Source organism: Condylostylus longicornis, unplaced genomic scaffold, assembly GCF_029603195.1.
Source record: "Condylostylus longicornis isolate FDR11 unplaced genomic scaffold, ASM2960319v2 ptg000013l, whole genome shotgun sequence".
NCBI lineage: Eukaryota > Metazoa > Arthropoda > Insecta > Diptera > Dolichopodidae > Condylostylus > Condylostylus longicornis.
The window spans coordinates 14,917,285-14,939,636 of NW_026577982.1; the positions used below are offsets into that span (position 1 = coordinate 14,917,285).

At 26.1% G+C, this 22,352-nt stretch overlaps 1 protein-coding gene across 2 annotated transcripts in view; it reads right to left on the reverse strand.

Moving 5' to 3' along the window:
• Nucleotides 1–224: 224 nt before the first annotated feature.
• The window catches only part of LOC129605224 (neprilysin-1), a 115,539-nt gene continuing 93,411 nt past the window's right edge, over nt 225–22,352 (reverse strand). For both annotated transcript variants that reach the window (XM_055514841.1, XM_055514842.1), the window contains 7 exons: nt 5,530–5,657; nt 4,721–4,838; nt 2,096–3,099; nt 1,671–1,833; nt 1,361–1,480; nt 1,065–1,261; nt 225–661 (listed from right to left, as the gene is read on the reverse strand). In XM_055514841.1, coding sequence (XP_055370816.1) covers nt 389–661; nt 1,065–1,261; nt 1,361–1,480; nt 1,671–1,833; nt 2,096–3,099; nt 4,721–4,838; nt 5,530–5,657 — 2,003 coding nt within the window. In that variant the 3' untranslated portion in view covers nt 225–388. The remainder of the gene's footprint in view (nt 662–1,064; nt 1,262–1,360; nt 1,481–1,670; nt 1,834–2,095; nt 3,100–4,720; nt 4,839–5,529; nt 5,658–22,352) is intronic.

Here is a 22,352-nt window from a genome sequence, read left to right on the forward strand (position 1 = left end):
TTATAGAAGATTTTTAAAAACAAAAAAATTCTCGAATAAATTTCATTAGAATATTAATGATTGCATTAAAAAGAATTTAATCAATAGTCATAAAATATACAAAATTGTTTTTGTAAACACCTACTGAAGAATTTATTTTCATTTATTTATTTATACATTTATTTATTAAATTTTAATACCTAAATTATAATTATAATACTTACATAATATTGTTCATTATTTTTATTAAATTCATTTTATGGTAAATAATTAAAGCATATACATAGTTAATAATATACATATACATTTTTATTTTTTCATTTAATTAAATCTATTATTTCTAAATGGTAGGTGAATTTATTTATTAATTTTGTTATTATTATTATTATTGGTATACAAATATATTTATTTACCAAACACTACATTTATTTGTTGGATTCATTGGTGAACCTAAAGGACATTTATAGGCCTTAGCAAAATCTACTGAATTTGATAATGGACCTAATACTCTGACGAAACCTGGTGAATGAACAGATGAACGAATTTTTGTTAATGCATCTTGTGGCCGCATTGAACCACACCATATTTGTGCATAATTAAGGAAAAATAATTGATCATGTGTTAAATTTAATCCGGGTAAATCTGCTTCTGAACCATGTTTTGATACCCATTTTCGAAATGCCTACACAAATTTTATTGAAAATAAAATTTTAATTTCTAATTTTTGAGGAGATTAAAAAAACAAGTGAAATATGAGCCTTTGTCGGATAAACAATTTTTGTATTATTAATTTATAGTCACTTTAAATGTGACTTTTGATCATTTTCTGATTTCTGCAAAGGCCTTGTCATGACAACTTCAGACAACTCAAAATCCTTCTTTAAGAATGTTCCATCGCAAAAGTTATTTAACTCTGCGAGAAGTTTTTAGCACTAGTCAACACCACAGTCATATTCAAGGTCTTTGTATTCCAATGTCAGAATTCTTTATGGCCCTACCAATCGCATCTTATATTGAATATCCTTTATGAAACGGCTCATATTTCGGCAAAAAAAAAATTTTATTGAAATTAAAATTTAATTTACCCGAAAAGCTTGTTTTAATCCTCCATTATCAGCAATATTTTCACCTTGAGTCATTCTACCGTTCATATATTGTCCGACTTCATCAATTTTATATCTCGAATACTGATCAATAATACATTGTGCTCGCTCTCTAAAAGCACGTATTGTTGCATTATTCCACCATTGCATCATATTACCATCCTTATCAAATTGACGACCTTGGAAAATAATTTTAATGAAAAAATAGATTAAATTTATTAAAAAGGATTGGTATTAAAAGTAATTTTCTAAATTCAAAATATTTTTTTGCTAAATACCTTTATCATCAAACCCATGTGTTATTTCGTGACCTATGACAACACCAATTCCACCATAATTTAACGATTTTGGAAAATGTTGACTATAAAAAAGTGGTTGTAATATACCAGCTGGGAATACTGAAATGATAACCAAATATAGAAAGGATGAAATTTTATTATTTACTCGTAGTAAGATTAAAACATTAAAGTAAAACAATTTTTCTTTTCAGTTTGTTTTGAGGTTTTTTTATGGTTTTTCAACAAAATTTTATGAACATTTTAAAACTTTTTTTTATTACTGAAAAATATATAAAAAAAAAAAACTTACCAATATCATTTTTATTGGGATTATAAAAAGCATTTACAACAGCTGGTTCAGTTGTCCATTTATCCTTATCAACGGGTTTCCTCAACAATTGAAGATTACGTTGTGCATCCCATTTTAAAATACTTAATACATTATTCATGAAATGATCTTCCCAGATGGTCAACTAAAAAATTGTAAATATTTTTTTTTGAATTAGTTGGAACGCAAATATTCCAATAAACAACAAAGCGTTCTCTTGAACATGAATATTTAATGAATGAAAATTGCAAAAAAAAATATTTTAAAATATTTGTTTTTAGACAATTTTCAAATAATTTTGATAATGGTCATATGATGCTTCTTTCAAGTAATAATAAAATGAAAAAAAAATTTTTTTTATTATTACTCTATTATTTCAATTTTTTAATGAAAGTGCAAATACTCACATTTACGTATTCTTTTTCTAATTCTATTGGGTCAGTTAAAATTTCTGGATAACCAATTCTTTCATTCATTGCATCTGCTTTCTCTTTTGCAACAGCTCTGGTTTCATCGTCCATCCAATGTATATCAGCTAAAAGTTCATTAAATGCTGCTCTAATTGTATGTATCATTTCTAATGCAGTTTCTTTACTCTCCTGATTAAAATTATCTCGTATAAATAATGCACCAACTGCCATACCTAATTTTTTATTTGTCCATTCAACACATTGTGACCATCTCACCCTCTCTGATTGTATACCAACTAATATTTTTTTGAATTCAACACGTTCCCTTTCATAATCATCTATCATATGTGTCATTATTGACATAACTAATCTCCATATTACATAATTATGTATTATTCTGCGATCAGTTTGTGCTAAAATTTTTCCCATTTGAACTAAATATGGCATTGCATAACTAACTATAGGTTCATCTGATCTTAATTTTATATCTGCTCCTAATGTTGATTGTAAATAATCGGTCCAATTTAATTGTGGTATTTGTGATTGTAATTCAGGTAAGGTTAATTTTTTATATATGGAACTTGTATCATGACGATCAGCTTCTGGCATTGAAACATTTGCTAAATTTATTTCAAATTGTAAAACATCATTTAATTCATCTTTAGCTGTTTTTGGATCAGCACCCAGTAATATAGCTATTTGTGTCATATAACGATGATATGCTTTTAAATCATTTTCACTACTTTCTTTTAAATAGTAATCACGTGATGGTAATGCTAAAACTAATTGATCTATTTGTAATATGTTAACTGATGAATTTTTATCATCAGCACTAACATATAGTTCAATAAGAACTGGTTCACTATATTCACCACGTAACACACCAAATAAATATTCTATCGTAAAATTTGGTATTGTCCAATCTTTTTCTACTACCGGCCAACCACCTAATTTTCTTAAAACTTTTTTTAATGGTAAATCCCCTGTTCTTCGTATTTGTTCTGAAATTAATAAGGAACAAAAATGTTTTTTAGTATAAACTGCTAATATATGTATATAGGTACATATAATACTAAAGTAATTCAGTCAACATCTTATCTGGGGAAAGAGCAATGGTAAGACGTTCAAACCAGACAGTTACATATGAAGTAGAACTGGGATACAATATTGACAAGAAATCAGTTCTAAATGGATATAGAAACTTTCCTTTCACGTCAATCTAAAACTATAATGATAGCAGTTACAAAACCTACTTGTTGAATCACGAAGTATCAAAGACTGTTGCTTTCGACCAATTAAACTTGTTAATAAAATTTAGTTGTTTCTTCACACAGCTTCTTTAAAACATCGAAATAAATTTAATTTTTACACTAACATTACCTAGTAGATAATCTTACATTTTTCAACTAAGGTACACTTTAATTCTTAAAATAAAATTCTTGACATGAAATACAAATACAATTTTTACATTTACAATGCATACATACAAGTACATATGCAGTCTAACGCTATGAATAAGATTATAAGTTTTTTGCAAAATATTTTTGTGCATTCATATTGATTTTATGCCTCGTCGAAGAGGAACTAGAAAAAAAGGCTATTAAATAACGGTGAATAATATTCAAAGAGCATTTTCCTAACTCACACCTCTTTTTCTGATAAAAAAAAAAAATTTTTTTCTAGTTATAAAATTTTTTTTCTATAAAAATATTATTTACCTTCCTGCTTTTATCATCATTTTCCAATCTAATAATTATTCCTCTTTGTAATGAAAAAAAAAACTTTCATTTCTCTTTTCTCCTGCTAATATTATTATTTGTTTATTTAATACAGAAAAAAAATATTTTAGTGAAAGCAAATTGGAAATTTCATTTTCCTCCTGTCATAAAAATTAGGTTCGCAAATCTTCCGCTTTGTTACGAAGTTTTATAAAACAAATGTTTACGTAAAGCATTGGTAAAGCATACAAAAATGATTGACAAAAAAAATTCCACTCTATTTTCTTGCCTGCCGGATTTTTTTTTTATTTGGTCTAAATATTAAAAATATGAAATTTTATTTTATTTCTCTAACGTCAAATGCATTTCAAACCTGTATGAGGTATACTGAAAAAAAAATAGTACAGGCACAATAGATAACATACTAGCCAAATTAAGCTGATGTGATGAGAAAAAGAAGACTGCCACGTTATGTAAAAGTCCACAACACAATCAATGTTAATTATCATGTAAAAAAACTTTTATAAACCATATTAAACGGAAGTTGTTGCTTGTAAGCATCATAAAATGCATTATGAACAAAAGTTTTAAAAATTTTTAAACCTAAAACTTTCATTTATGGAAATTTTTTACATTATGTTAAATTTTTTACGGATATAGGAGCAAACTTTATTTGCTTTCAGTATACCTTACAGGGTTTGTTCAAATTGTCACGATTCACGACGTAATTTCAAGAAGAGTGTATTTCGGATTTCAGAATGTATTCCCGTATTCGGTCTAATTCGATGGTAATACACGTCCCGTGTGCATCTGTTTGTTGTCCGTTTGAAAGTTGCCGCAGACGCTTATTTTCACAGTTTGCATATCAGATCAAAGATCATGTAAAATTATTAACGTGACTTACCTATATCCATACAACTTCTATAAAACATTTTTGCTTTTATTGTCGCTTGATTATCCTGATCATTAATATATTCTTCTAACACTCCTTTTAATATAACTTGCAGTTGGTCAGCTAGTACCTGCAGAAAAACAAATATTAGAATAATAATAGTACATTCTTAGGCAGTATGAAACTTTCATATTGTTATGACATTTTATCGCAACAATATCAAAGCTATTGAAAAATTATGAGAAATTTTCAAGAAATCCTGTTTTTTTGAGAAAAAGCTAGAATTTTCGTTGATCTTAGAATTGGTCGATCTTGAGAATAAATTCGGATGCAGCATACATGTTCAATAACATAATTGTACACAGGAGTATAAATTGAGCACACAATTGAGCACACAAAACTCAAAACTATTAATAAAATGCGAATTAAAAATATTTGCGAAATTTTTTAAATATTCGAATGAATTCATTTTTGAAATGTTTTATTCTTTGTTTGCATTAAGACAACGTTGAGCAATTTAAATGGAAGAACAGCATTTAATAATAAAAATTTTCATCATCGATTTTTATACATGCACACACATTTTAATTGAACTCTTTTTTATATTGATTTTTATTCAAATATGACACTCATTCATTACATTGCCTTAAGAGTACAATATTCATGTGTGTAATATTGATAAATGTACGTATAGCAACTCACTTTCATATTATTGCCTTTAATCAATACAATTTTCAATTTCAATACAAAAAAAAAGAAGTTTATGTAACACTAAAATATCAAAATCTACAACTACATATTAAATGTACACAAATACTCACTTCGAATGTGCTAATTGAACCTCTGTCCTCTGGTATTAAATGCTTTTTATTCCATGTACCACAAGCATATTGAAAAAAATCTACACAAGGATCAGCGCTTTGATCCATTGCAGCTAATAACGATGAAGCTTTATTTTTGTTATATACGGTATGGTGCATTGTACATATGAAAGAAAAAAAAAACACAAAAAAAAAATTGGTATAATTAAAAATGAAAAAAAAATTTTTTTTAAGTTTCAAAATTAAGAACAAACATTTTATTTTTTGATTGCCTATTGTTACAAAACATCATTGTTTTGCTGTAATCCAATGGAATTGCATATTGAATCAACGCACAACATGTGTGTAGGACAAATTTTTGCATCAATTTAAAAATATTTTTCAATTGATATTAATCAAGATCTACAATTGAGTTAAATACGAACAGATTGTGGAGGTTTTAACTGTAAATCATTAATTTTTCCAATATTATAAGAATAAGTTACAGAATAGTTAAAAAAATGAAATACAGATTGTTCCACAAATAGCTGATTGATCAAATGATTGGTTTGAACCAAATTATTTACATAAATTTACCCAAACAGGGTAGTTTAGGAGAGTTCTTATGAAAAACAACTCTCAACTTACTCTCATTGTTCTACTTTTTACCAATCGCTTTGTATACTGTAAGAACAATTTTGTGATGACAGTAAATTTAAAGAGCGCTTTTCCATTCTTAATTTCTTTTGTTTTTGTTTTTGAAGAAAAAAATTAACATAATATTTTGACGTTTCATGTCGAGTTGTCTAGACAATGTAATAAGCATTTTTCGGATTCATCAAAGTTCGGGAATCAAAGTTCGACTTTAAACTTTCTACCATATCTAGGCAATTAATAATGGAACTGATTGCAATCTAAAATTTCAAGACAAGAAGGTAATCGCTATGTCATAGACACATTTTGTTTTATCTAAACTTAAAAAAATGTAACTTTGCAAAATACATATTATAAATTTAGTCAAATCACATCTTTATCTTTAAGTAAATGGCAACTCTTAATAGAAAATTTTCATATTAAATAAGTGGGGATTTTGAAAATATTTTATTAAATATCTTATATATTTTATATTTTAGCTCGAAAACTTCAAAAAATTCTTATATAACTAATTACATTTCAATCGCTCTCTTTCACTTTGTCATTTTTAGCTAGAATTTTCTAATGCAATTCTACAAATTCAACGCTACAATTCACATGGATAAAAAGTTAAAAGCCGCAACAAAAACGTATTTATCTAGTCGATGATGTTGTTTCCTAAAAAAAATGAAAGAAAAAGGAAACTCTATTTGAAAATTTTCCATATGTATACATGTATGTAGATTGTTTATAAAATGATAAGCTGAACAATAGCTTATGTTCGTTCTAGCGTTAATGAACGAAAAAAAAAATTCAAAAATGTACAGTATTCACATTCATATATATGTATAACATTTATTGTTATATACCTACACATACGCTCAGAAGAACATTACATAGATCTAATACATAACAAATCTGATATATTGCTTTTATTTTGGAATTTTTATTCTCTAAAGAGTTCGTTGCCATGCTTTGATGTAAGATAGGGTGGCAATAACATTTTTATATTCGTATGTTCATAATTCATAATGAAGATAGATTTTTAGGGAAAAATTCTATTGTGGATTTTTAGATTAGTTTTTTTACTTTTTTCATTAGCTTTTCTATATGCATTGATTGTCATATTACGAGTATGAATCTTTTGTCTCTTTTTTCGCATTATTTCTTTTCTCATTAATATTACAGAGATATTCAAAACATGAATTGTGCAGGAGTTATAATAGAAGAGTCTTTATAATTACGAAACGGACACATTTTGAAAAAATAAGATATGGTCAGCAACATAGCTATAGAGTAACATCAATTTTATTAAAAATAACTTCTTTGTGTTTCTATAAAATAAAAGAGAGCATTCCCGTTTAAAGTTTAACTTCTAAAATTTGATGCGAACGCAACATCTCCCTTATTGTGTGCAAAACGAGTTATAAAAATCATTGTGAACTGTCTAATAAATCTCGGAAAACTCTATTGTTGCCTTCATTTAAGGAGTAAATGTTATTTCCTTTCCTTTTATTTATGTTTTTTCTAATCCAAATTTTTTTTAAATTTAAATTTTAGCCAATATTTCAGAGTTCAGATATAATCCTGCCGAAATTGTTATAAAAAAACATAATTTCTAAAACAATGAGTTTAATCACCCTGTTTAATAAATACGACCTAATTTTAAAATGACACATTGTTTAAAAATGCATAGTCCCTTGTATAATGTAGATTTTAAATTTTTGTAACATGAAAAATTTAAAAAATTTCACAAAAAATATAGTGTGTATTTGAAAATTTATGTAAAATGTTCGATAAGCATGTGATGGGAGGCGCATTTTTTATAAGTATAAAAGGCAATATAAATAAAGTTGGGTCAAACCAATGGTTTGTATTGTAGCACTTTTTCCTTCAACAAGTGAAAATTCTGCTTTTAAATACAGTCTATGTATACCTATCAAACTATTAAAATTATTTTCATTCATATACAAAACTATTTCTAAAATTGCATAAATTTAGGATGACGCATATATGCAGTCTTTGAAATAAAGCAAAAATTAATATAAAAAGGGGTTAACATAATGCTCGATTTTAAGGGTTAATTGTGTGAGTTAAGAAAAATAATCATATTTTTTAATTTCATGGAATTTACCGTTAGCTTTTTGCATTTATAAAAATTTGGAAAAGCTTGCGGTTTCGGAAATATAAGGTGTCAAAAATTCAAATTTTACAAATTTCAAGAGGCGATAACTTGTGAGGGGGTGGAGATGGAAAAAAATTTTCTTCTAACGAAATAAATTATTTGTTAATGTCTAAAAGCTCCTAAAATTTTAAGCTTCTACAGGCTGGGGTCTAGAAGAAAAATGACATCAAAAATTTGGAAAAAAAGGACTTTAGATAACGGTAAATTTGAACAGCCATTTTGTTTTTCTAAAGTTTAACTATAGTATATCGCGCTAGGGGAAGCAAGCCACTGCCTTTCTGCGTTTGCAAAATTTCAAAAATGCTTATGGTTTCATTGCAACAAATATTTAAAAAAGGCCATTTTTATGGTTTTGAGGGGGTATAACTTCTAGAGGGGGGGAGATAGGTAAAAATTTTGTTCTATGGAAATAAGTTTCTAGTGAAGATCTATGTACGTATGAAATGATCTATGTACGGACAGAGTGAAACTAATAAGCACTTTTTTCAAAAAATTTTTTGGAAAAGTGCTAAAAAGTATGTAACGGTTAATGCAGTTTTTATTAAAGGCTGTAGTTAAACGACACTTTCTAAAAATTTTTTTGGTGTAAATCACACAAATTTCACTAAAAATTACAAATGAAAAAATATTTTATAAAATGATGAATGAAAATTGGAAGAACTCTCTTATGCCTTTGTGTAAGATCTCATTATTTATTCTTTTTGTAAAAAAATATCCAATATTTCAAAAATTTCAATCTTGATTTTGAAATAGAAAGATTTGTAGTTAGTTTAAAGTAATTTTTACATTTATTGCAATTTTTTCAAAAAAAAACTGGATAAAAACTTTTAAAAAATCCAAAAAGCAGACTGCAATATTCGTCCTTTTTCAAAATAAATCATCAAAAATGTCAAACATAAGATTTTTCAGTTTAAAGTTTTCAGTATGAAATTTCTATATACATACGAAGTTCCAAAGGAATTTTATTTAAATTTAGAGTTTAAAAGATCAAACGCTATATTTATGGCTAAGAGAAAATATGAATGATTCCGGGGAAGTTTTAGGATGGTTGGGGATTCAGTGAACTGATGATATCGATCCAAATTTTGAATATCCCACCCCCAGTTTATTATCCCGTACTATTCAAGTTCAATACGTAACAACCATCAATAATGCAAAAAATTTTAAAATTTCTGAACCATAACAGTATTTGATACTCAACAATTTCAAATTTCTATTTCTAATCTTTTGATCTATATATGTATAGCAAGTATTATATAATTTTGAAAATAAATTAAAAACTCAGCAAATAAACTTGAAAGAGTCAACATTTATTATAGAAAAATTCTATAGAAAAATAATATTAAAATTCAATTGCTTTTAAACTTTCGTATCTAAGCACATTATATACCACAAGTATATTATGTACATTTCTTTTAAAATAAGTCTAAATATAAATTTTTGATCTTATTCACCTCATTTTTCTTTTTCATTTTTATTTTATATCTCTGTAAACCTATCTCTGTTTAAATTAATTAGCCTATTTAAAATTAGAAGACAACCATATTTCTATAGAAAATATTTTTAAAACGCATGAATTTCTTAAAATAAATAACTTTTATACACGTATGTATACATATATCACATAAGTGTGTGGTACCATATGTATACATATATTCAAATATCCACAGTAATATATTATTCGTTTTGTACGCATTAAAATGCTTATTAAAGCTCAAGGATATTCAAGTAATAAAAGTTGAATTTCAATTCAAACAAAGATTGTCACATACATTTTATATGCAATGTGATATCAAAATGTTACAAGATATCTCAACATATTGTACAGCTCAAATTTATATTTTACCACATTATGGCAACACGCTGGCATAAAATCACAGAATTACAAGTGAGTGAAATTAATATATTCTAAGGATTTAATGTTCTACATACAAGGCTCGCCAAAAATAGTTTCTATATACCACAATATGTAAAACCAAGTGATAAAATCCATATCAGATTAATGATATAAAGAATTTTAATTTCATAAAATATTTTTAGGTATATAAGGGTATAGAACCACTTTGTTAATAAATCGACAAACGTATATAATGAGTACGACACAATTTCCAATTCATTGAATACAAAAAAGAATATTTTAGATATAAGGTATCAAAATCCCAAAAGAACGTTCACACAGAGAGTAGAATGACCTTGATAAGAAAAAAAAACCGTGTACAATTTGATAATCGATAAACAGTTTTACAAATGACTAAAAATAAGGGGATAAAGCGAATTAAGGATCTATGAATTTTCCATATGTAAATATCTATAATGCTTTGTTTATATATGTATGTTTGTATATATACGAATTTGTCGGCTATCAAAGAACCTTGAAATGGTTTTTTTTTTGTTCATTTCTGATAAATTGTTAATAAAATATTTGTTTTGGCTTTCAGAGATTTTACTTCGATTATAGAAAATTAAATTTTTTAAAGCAAATTTTGTGATTTGTAGAGCGTGTACGTTTTTTTTGTACGGAAAACATGTTAGGTTTGAATAGTGTAAGATAATTGTAGAAGTATTTTTAAATCAATTTTGAATCCGCCAAGTCTATCCATCTGCCACAATGCCTTAGATAATTGGCTTGATAATGAAATTTGAACAAATTATTTAAAATAGTAAGTGCCAGTACAATTGTGGCACAATTTATTCGTGACGCAGAACTGAAACGAATTGGGCACCATTCTCATTTAACTAAATCTAGATGGTAAACATATCTTTATACGAGTATATGGCCCTCTTATATATTTAGCAGTTCTTATATTTTAGTCGTTCATAAAATTCCTTAAATACTTATTATACGATACCATTCTATGTTCTATACATATTACGAAAAGTATAATGAACCTCAGAAAAATATTTCAATATCGCCCGAAGCAAATTTATTAAAGTATTCAAAATTTCTTGAAAGTATGAATGCCTCAAGCATTCTCTAAATTGTAATTTTAGTTCAATGCACTTGTTTGAGTTGAATGTATAGTTATTGTATGAAATTGAAATCTATTCATAAAATTTCTTTCTCGAAATTGTTGTCACTCTTGTAATAACAATTTTTTTTTTTGGATTTTTTGATAAGGATAATGCTTTCATTCATATGAAAATATCAATTTGTGACAATTAAAATGCAAAAAAAATCAACTATTCAGTACAAAACTCCAAATATTCAAGTTTCTAATCACATCCGTATACAGAGATACTGCAATTTCTCACTCTTCTTAATTCTACGAAAGCACTATTATTTTTTTTATCTCCACATGTATAAAGAGAATTGAAGAGGAAAAATATTTTAAAGTTTTCTTGAATCAGGATAAAATAAACTTTTATTGTAATTATTGTAGTATTATCAGTGGCTCTCAATAGACCTTTTTAATTAAAAATTTTCGTTTTCTAAAAGAGAATAGTAAGAAGATTCACAAAAAATAAAAAAGAATCATCTTTAATTAAATATTAAGGAGCTATTGAAAGTTTTCTATATTAAAGACGAAGTATTTATTACGAGTTTAATAGAATCTTATCACCTTCAAAATTCTAAACCACTTATTTTCTATGTAAACTTTTTTTCTTTTGAAGGACTCTCTTTTGTTATTATTTAAAATTTGATTTATTTTAAAAACTTGGAACATTATACAATTCCTAAGTACCTTTTTTAAATTAGAAAATACTTTTGAATTTTCTCAAAGAAAAATTTTAAAAGGAAGCGAGAACATTTTATCGTTAACCTTGGCAACTCTTAGCTTCCAAATCTATTTATGCGACCAAGTTTTAACCGAGTTGACCCAATAGATAATTTTAAAATTGTGATTTATTTCTTTTGAAGTTTTATGGTATAGTTTTCATAGTTACTATTGTTTTCTTATAGAAGTTTCAGTTTGCTCTCCTACAAATGATCCGCTCTACTAGGCAAATCCGCTCTCTTACTAAACTGTTTCAAAAGAAGTCAATTACAAAATATAAAAAGAGTTTTTCTATTTGACAAAATTTGGTGCGAATCGATCAATTTGTTTTCAAATGACACAAATGAATTGAAAAGATAAAGATCATCGGAAGAGTAAACATAATTTGACCTTATGTAAGAACATGCCTCAATCTGGGACAGTTACTTTTCACCATCAGAAATTAAGTGTTATATTTATAATACCCTACAAGAATAATACATTATCAATATTATAACAACCCTCTTACATTCATTGTCATTAACAATTTATTAAAAAGAAAGAAAAACACAAAACTCCCTTTTTGTATTCATTTTAAAAGACCATCATTTTTCTTACATTAAACGAGCATCTAATCTTTTACTAATAATACTAAGCATATAAAATTTAACGATATCGTTATATAATTTTCTTGAATGTGAAAGTAAAGATTTTTTTATTGGATCGAAATTTGAGCATTACTTCTGTTATAATTTCGTTTTTTTTATTATTAAAATGGGAAATTTTCCGAGGATTTTGTGAGAACTTTTAGAACGAATATTGATTGTTATAAATTAGAATAAAAAAAAAATTTAACAAATACGTCAACATCGGAACCATTCATCGGATTTATTTCATGAACGAAAGAAGGCTGCTTTTGAAAATTACTGCAAATAATAATACTCGTCTTTTAGAAACTTATTTTCTTAGAAATTTTCTTACATTTTATATTTATCCAATTTCTTTCATCACATTTCAATTTAAATAAGAACCGGGAGATTTACAAAATAACGTTACCAAATTTTTATTATTCCCATGTACACATTTTTAATATCTTAATATATCTTTGGTATGGAATCAGAACACCCCTCATTTTGGTCATGATTAAGTATCCTCTTTATACCTTAATGTTAATATAAGAAACATTGAAATAAATGCGTGGTTAGTAAAAATTCTCAAAATGTGAGCTGTTAAGAAATAATTCTGGTATTGAATTTTTATGAATATTATATAAATTTATTAACATCTTCTAAAAGAATGAATAAAAACAAAAAAATTTATAAGAGGGTCCTTTGAGATTCAAAAGCGTTTCTCTCAATTGTCATTCACTTCCATTATTATAATTTTGTTTTGTGCGGGCGCTTTTGTAAGAATTCTATCTCATAATGACTTTTTACGAGTATTATGCAAAATTTTAATGAATACTCATAAAAAAAAAAAACAATTTACAAAGTTTTCTGTTATTCTAAAATAATGAGCCTTTATTGCGTGGTTCTATATATAGTGGTATCCTCACGTGTTTAATAAAAATTTGAAATTTTGGTAAATGGTTTCTTTTCTTCCAAGAAAGCTATAAGAAAATACTCTTTTAAGAATTCTGTGGTAAAAAATCTACAGTAATCTTATTGAAATTTCGAATATTTTAAAATCACTTCAATAAAATAAATTCATCATATAAAATTTCACAAAGTTTCATAAACTAGACCGTTTTTCGTTAATTTAAGTTCTAATTACACCGGATTGAAATGATCAAACCTAAAGTTTTATTAACTCCGTGGTGATGATTAGTTAAATCCAATATTAGTGATGAAAATAATTTAATAATCAATTGAAAAATTATTTTTAAATTCTATTATTAACATTACAGGTGTGACCTGCCCCATTAATTAATCATAATCTTCTCACATTACATAAGGATCATATACAAAATGTTATCAATTTAAATGTCATGCACCTATACGCACTAAATTAAATGTTCACTTTAAATATTAATTGCTTTCTATCTCATACTTGTAATTAATTGCACATAATAGCTAATTATAATAAATTTCACACATTTTCATAGAAAATCAATAATTAAGTTCACAAACATAATAAAGGTTGAGTGCTCAAATATTTAGTTTTAATTTAAATAAAAATATTTACATAAAATGTAGAAGAAAATTAGTTTAACAAAATCAAATATAAGCAACTCTTGAATTAAATTTACTTAAAGTTTTTTGTAAAAATTAAATTTAAAATATTCAACAAATCTAAAATAATTCCACTTGTTAAGATTTACCTTGATTTCATATGTTCTAATTCAGATTGCATAGAACTTTGAACATTGAATATAATGTTGAATTGGAAAATTGTGTTTACAGTCTAGAATCTGTAGAAGAAAATGAAGGATGTTCAGATTATTTTATGGAATATTAAAACAAGACTGAAATATCTTTGGAAACATTGACTGTATTGTAATTTAACTAATGGCAAAGCTCATTCTACTGTTACAAGCTATTTACTTTAATCAGGTTTAGTGACCCAATTTTTTTTTCGTCCTCATTTTCCATTAAAATAATTAAATGCTCATAAAAAATACATATTCATTTTACATATGTACATATGTATGTGCAAATATAAGTGGAATTTAAAGTATTAACACAAATTTATTTATAAAGGAATATGAAATATTTTTCAAATAAATTACAAAAACTATTTTTATTTTTAATATCCGTTCCAAGAATATTTACTATTTTACACAAGGGCCACAATATAACAGCTATATACATACATGATATACATAGACCACTTTTAATTTCCGATTAAAAATTTTTATATTAAACAGAAATTAATTAAATAATTTTAATTGCAATTTAAATTTATATTTCAATGTAATTTTAATTGTAAAGCAATTTAATAGCATTTGAAATTTAATAAATATTATTAATAAAATAAGGAAAAAGAAAGAAAATTTTTAAAATAACTTTGGTAACCATTTTTAAAATAATTATACGCCAAAGAATTTATTATTAATCACTTTCAAACCAAATGATCTCCCAATATATTTGCAATCTTGTGTAAAGGTGTTTTGGTTCGTAATATAATTTCACGATAGCTTTTATGAAAATTTTTAAAAGAATTGAATATCAGATATAGATTTGGCACTATTAGAAAATGTGGGTACTATAGCTTCCGTGTCGAACTATAGCTAGAACGTCGAAATATCTTATATACTCAAATATACACACATCCTAAATCCTTTGTATAACTTTCATTATATTAATATTAGTATTATGTTTGCTATATAGTTAACATTATTCAAAATCCAAAAAATAAAAAATCTTTGCTCAAATTCAAAAAATTCATATAAAGAGAGGCAAAATAATATTATTAAAAATATCCAACACTACCAAATAATAATATCTCGATATTATGCCGAGATATTCTTATTAAATTTATGGTCCATACGATGCAACAAGGACATAGTTTGTAATTCAGAACCAAAATTGATTTTACATAAATTCTTAAATTTTTTGTTTTTGATTTCATTTACGTAACTTGTGTACTTAAATACATAAATCACACAATCAACTACTATCAATAATATAGATTCTACACAAACAACTAGGATCATATCAATTTCAAAAATGAACAACATAAAAAAAATTTGAAATAAAAGTAAAAGTTACTTCAAAAGAAATATTTGTTTAATAAAAACCAGTTTTGTAATTTAAAAGGTATTCGAAATATCCTCTACTAAAATTAACACCACTCCGAATACACGAATTGCGCTCAAATGAAAGTCCTTTGCTATCTCAAATTATTCAAAAAGAAAATGCTCCTAAAAAATACTAACCACAATACCAAGAACTCTTCTGCTTAGTGCTCGTATTGTTCATGTTCTTGCTTAATCGCTCTTCAACGATAATGCTTTAGCTGTCTACATTCCGATCGAAAGCAAGCCTACATTCCAGTCAAGAACAATTCACCTCTTCTCTTTTTTTTGCCTTGTTTGTGCTATTTTTCCACACTCCCAATAGTAGAAAGAGTGAAAAATTTATCTCTGTTCCGACATCGTCCACTCCTAATCTATCCAGCTCTTCAGCACTCTTATATTTTCTCTATATCGTTTGCACGGTTTGCTTTTGACCAACACTCACAAATGCAAATGTGTATTGCCCAAACTTACTCAAAACTTTTTTAATTAACAATCATAGCTACTTGTTTAAAGCATACCTTAAGCCAGTTATTACAACTTTATTTTCTTGTTTTCCTTATCTCAAATTGCTTTAATTTTTGAAAACTATATTTGAAAATGCAAAAAATACCTAAAACTTAATTTCCATTCAAAATATTTTTTCTTTAGTATATTTTTCAATTTACGAAATGAATAAAATAAAAACGCAATGGTGAATGTTTTCTCATAAAATAAAACCTGAGTCTCAATTTCTTCAAATATAAAAGTTCTAAATTACGCATATATGCAAATTCAAATAAGATTGCAAAAGTTCCCAACAAGCACAATTTTTGTGTGGAAAAAGTTTTATGGTTAAATTTTATTTTTCTACTTGTTATCTTGATGTTTTTGAAATTTCTACTTCCAACTACATTTTCATAAAACTTTCTCATTTGCAACTGAAATCTAATAGAAAAATCATGTCCAGGTTCGACATTATTTAATATTTTTCCGAAATTTACTTTTCTTGCTTGTCTGGGTTTAAAGATGCAAATGTAGAACCAATAATAAAAATAAAAATATTTTTTTTCCAAATCTAAATTTGTTATCAAAAAAGAAATTTTATATTTTGTTTACTTATTGTGTTTTGTATTTTTGGTTTAACCGAAACTAAAAACCTCATTTTTTTATATGTACAAAAAAAAAACAAAAAAAAACTTTCTATTGCTTCTATATACCTGAGAAAAAAAAGATATTCATATGGTATGGAAAATAATTGGATATGGAAGAAAAATATTTTGTTTTTCCAACAAATAAATCACAATTATTTTTCCAAAAAACATTGGTCCTTCTTTGCCTTTTTCTCTACATATGGATTTTGCAATTTCATACACAAATAATGTATGTGTATGTGTACAGATTTTACTTTCAATTCAAATATTCAATAAAGTATAAATTTCTGCTTCAAGAATGCGTAAAATATTTTTAAATTATTTTCCAATTCATCCAATACAATTTGTACGAAACAAGAAATTCTATAAAATTATGCCGACGTCCACTTGTTTTAGAAATTTCGAAAATTAATTTTGAATAGGAAAACAGTTGCATAAATAGTTTTGTTGGCAAAAAAATGAAATCAACGTGTTTTTTAAAATTAATGAAAGATACTACAAGTATGTCGTTATATTCATGCCGTAAATAAATCATAATCTTTTTTTGAAGCAAGACGTTTTCGACCACATTTAGCTCAAACCCATTTGATTTTATTACTTTTCTAATTAAGAATTCAGATGAACCGGACTTCAGAACTCTTGTAGTTATAAAAATTTCAATTATATATTTTCTTTGAGGTTAGATAATTGAGTAGTCTGTCTGTCATACAACCACTTCCAAAAGTATTTCAATCTGAATCGGAATCTTCACACTTACACATAGTAAGTCTCTGAACCGACGAACATGAAACTGTGTATATCTGTTATTCTTTGATTTAGACAACTTCGCACGCCGACATACTTTAATTTGCCAGGACATGTACGGCCGCTTTTTCTGGAATTTCAAAAAATATAACTCAAAATTAATAAATGTTGAGTAACTTTTCCAAATTTTATTTTCGACTATTTCAACTTAGTTTCAATTTTCGACTTAGATTTCATCTTTGACTTGATTTGTTAAATTTAATAACGTTTACAAAAATACACAAATGAAAATTCAAAATGACATTATCAACCCAAAAAAAGTAAACAATTTCTAAACCGCAATAGAAAAATTATTCCAATTTTCCTCAACAATGATGTTTAACTTAGTTATAGCTTGCTTGAATATAAGTTTCCAAATTTAAACTGAAATTTCATATAATGAGATTTACAAAATTTTAAAGTTACAATTGCTCTACTAAATTTAGAAATATATATTGCTATATCTTAATGTATTCTAGAATATTCAAATATATGACCAGATCATTATCAACATCATTTGAAAACAAAGAAAGCCTATCCAAATTCGTTATTTATGAAAGGATGAAAAAGGAAAGTCAACCACACGCAATGCAAGAATAACAAAATCTAAAGAAAAAAAACAGGAAGCATAAAGAAAAACGGATGCTAAATCGGAAGTTATTAAAAACTCAATTTAGCGTAATAACGAAAACCAATATTTTTAGTGAAAACTATTCATCCGCATCCTACACATATGCAAATAACGAATGTTGTGTCTTTAATGATGCATACTAGAAAATGAAAAATATTTTATAGACATGCATAGAGCCAATAGGTGCGTAGGATAAAAGAAGAAAATGAAAGTGTTTTGGTTTCCGTATTGAAGGTGTATTGGCTCAGTATTGGTATTGCTAATTGTTTCTTTTCCAGTTAAAACTTGGTTTGTAGAAAATCCAAAATTTTTCTGCCTTCTTTTATACATGACTTGGTTAAGTGAATAATCACTGGGGAATACCTAAAATATTAAGGAAAGTATCCTAAAACAAAAAAAAATAAAAATAACTTTTTCGTTTTTTTTTTTTTTTCAAAAGTTTTACCACAACATTTATTCCAAAATTAATTTTACTAAATTGAATAATTCTAAAATTGAATTTGGTAAAAGTTTGATTTGTTTTAATGATGATCAAAGAAATTTAGTTATGGAACAACATTGGAAATTAAAACCAAAATTTACATTTTGTATTTTCTTCAGGCTCGAAAGTAATAATTTTGCTCACTTAACCGCAAAACCAAGATAAATCGGAATTTAATGTTGAAGTTATTCTATCATTTTAGATTCACTATATCAATACACATACTACTTCTAAAAAGTTCTTATGTTTAAGTATTTAGTGACCAAAACTCTTTAAACACTTTAACCAAAACAAATTTATAAACTTTTTCCTCAATCCATTTTAAGTTTCACATTTTGCTTCGCTATTATCGCATAGAATTCCAATAACGATAATAGCTAACAATATAAAATTCCTTTTGATCATGGTGCTTAATATATTCAAAAACTCAACTTTATTCACCTCTCTATACACTTAATACAACAGCTATTATAAACAACTATACCGGTAAATTTTCAATAAACATAATTTTTATTACTGGGCCGACTTTATTACTATGCACAAAAAAATTCAACGTATTGCAAAAATTTCCATGCATAAAACCGTGCAAGACACGTAAAACTTTAAAATTAATAAATAATTACTTTTAACTTAAATTTCCTATGGAATGTAAATGAAAAATATAATAAAATTAATGCAGAGCTCTGCTGTTGTAATCGAGTAAAAATATAAAAATTTAATGTTTATTATTGAGACCTTTTGGTGTTGTAACTGCAGTAATGTCTATAAATTTCAAAAAAAAAAATTTTTTCACACGATTTTCTATACATTTAATTTTTGTTCAAAATTTAATGAAAAACTTTTCCGCTTTTGAATTTTGTTGTTCCTTTTCGGGTTAAACGGTGCGAAATAGTCAGTAACAAGGTGAAATAGTAAGTGTGTCATGGGAATAAATAATCAATATTCAATGTTAATATGAAAGGAAATTAATTGTAATACCTTTAGTATAAGGCGAAGCGTATTATGAGGTAAACGATACCTTATACAGGCACATATCGAAGTAATTCTATTTCAGGATGCGTTTTCAGCCAATTTAATTTAAAATAGTTCAACTTTTCAGTTTCTAAGTGCGAAATTTCGGAAAAAATGTAAAAGATAGTAAGAGTTCAATTGGCTTATAAAAAGCATATTAATTACTAAATTAAGCTTCTAATAAATTCAGAATCAGTTAATATTTTGAAAAACACTGCCTGTAACACTATCACACAGTATCATTTTAGGCAGATGGAGTCTATTTCTTGCTCTTCTTTTCAAATTAGCAAAAAAGTACTAGTGCCAAATGTTTAATAGCTCCCAAGGAGATTTTCTCAAAGACTGGTAAGTTTTGAATAGAAAAAAACTATTTTGAGTTATTTTGGACTTCTTATAATTTTCATACCAAAATTTTTTTTCACAAATCTGACTAATATAGGCTCAATAGTTTCAAGATGTATGCACATAAAATATATGCACACATTTAAGAAGAAAGAACAGGTTGAATTCAACATAAAGTTGAATTAAATAATTGAATAAACTTCTACAATTTCGCAAAACAACTTTAAATTTCATTTTAGTCGAAAATCTACTTATAAATATTTCTTGTTATACACTATAAAAAAAACTAGTTTTTGGACCTTTCCTCAAAAAATTTCATTAACAACAACAAATTTTTATAAGAACCAAACATATAACAAAATTTCAATTGTATATGCTTATTTTATTTTTTAATATAATTGTAGAGAAAAGAGGTTTCCAAAATGTTACGGAATCAAAATCAGAAGAAGTGCAACTTTGAATATTTTAATGTAGTTTTTGAGTTCTTAAAAATAGTAAGCCAATAATATTAAGTGATCAGTATCAATAACATTATTAAAATTTCCTAAGCAAGATTAGTGACTATTTCTAGACAAATTTTTTCCATTTTCAATTTTAATAAACCTATTACATACTATTGAGAATTTCAACATTTTGTATACTAAAAAATTGCATTGAAATTTTCATAATTGTTTGATTCTCACATCTCTAGTCTATAGCAACGCTTTTGTCTTTATACTTTGAGAATCGCTTTGGGAATACGTTAACTATTTTTATTAGAATTTATTTAACTTTTATAAGTGGCACTACTATAAATTTTATAAAAAAAAAAAATAAAATTTCATTTAGTAACATTGACATGGAACCTGAAATTGTATAAAAAGTTCAAAAGGACTCTTGTTAAACGAAAATATTATATGTATGTGCTTCAGTTAAAAATTGAAATATTGTAAGGGTATAAAAAATATTACACTTCATTTACAAAACTTTGGGTCACATTTTTCCATTTTTAAATTCGAATCTGCATTTAAACTTAAGAGACTTGTTATAAAGTAGACAAATTACTTTTCTTATAGAAACGCTAAAATTTTGATAGGCTTAAAAATTTTGAGCCTCACCTTTTAGTAGATTTCATACAACATATTACACTCCACACATTGGAATGCAACAGCAGGACCATAGCTTGGTGTCTCAAAAGCCTTAAATTAAACTTTAAACGAGGTATTTTTAATACTGGAAATAATTTTAAGGTACTAATAAAGGAGCAAAGAACTTTGCAAAAGCCTTAACTTGAAATTTTGAAAAATTTCATTCCCGTGCAGGTATCTCAGGGTTTAAAAAATCATTTTCATATTTCTGTATTTGATTTTATTTAACTTTTTTTTGCAATATTTTTACTAATGTACCAGGTGAACCAAATAATTTTAAAAATTTCTATATATACGCTTATAAAAAACTAAATTTATAACTGAAACTAAAAATATTGTTAAGAGTACCAAAAAAAAAGTAGAAGCATACACTCTATACACTTTTTTTTTGCATTCTTATGTGTCTGTTTCAAAACTTTTATCGTTTTTAAATTTTCATAAAGTTTTTCAAGAAAAATTCTTTCAGTTTAGGCAATGGAAAGTCGAAAAAAACGGAACAGAAATAAAAATACCATTCTAATTGAATTAAAAAAAATTTCAATTGCTATAGCTAGTACAACTAGATACAAAAGCAGAAAAAGGAAAAATTTTTCAATTTTTGGAGTTATTTGAAAGCGAAAAACTAAATAAAAAAACTCTGGAGTTACAAATAGTAAAAATTGGGTAACAAGTTAATAAATTGCAATGCTTTCATCCGAATTAAATGAAAAATATTTTAATAAAATATTTTAGAAAGAAAACTTTCGAATTTCGTAGTGGATCTGATATTTTTAATTATAAGCCGACATAAAATAAAAAGTAAAATCTCAATTGAATCTCTTTGATAATCAAATATACTAAAAATCAGGCATGTTCTCATACTTTAAACCGCATACAGGCCTACAGATTTCCTGAGCCGAAATATTTCAAATTATAGTTAGCGTGAAATTTTATTTTCAGTACAATTACAAGAAATGCTGCTATTCAACAAAATTCACAAAAAGGCTTTAGAAATGTTCATAGGGAGCACTATATGTTACAGTAGAAAGAGAGCGATAACGGTTAACACGCAGTAAGTTTCACACTATTACCAATATTATATAACTAG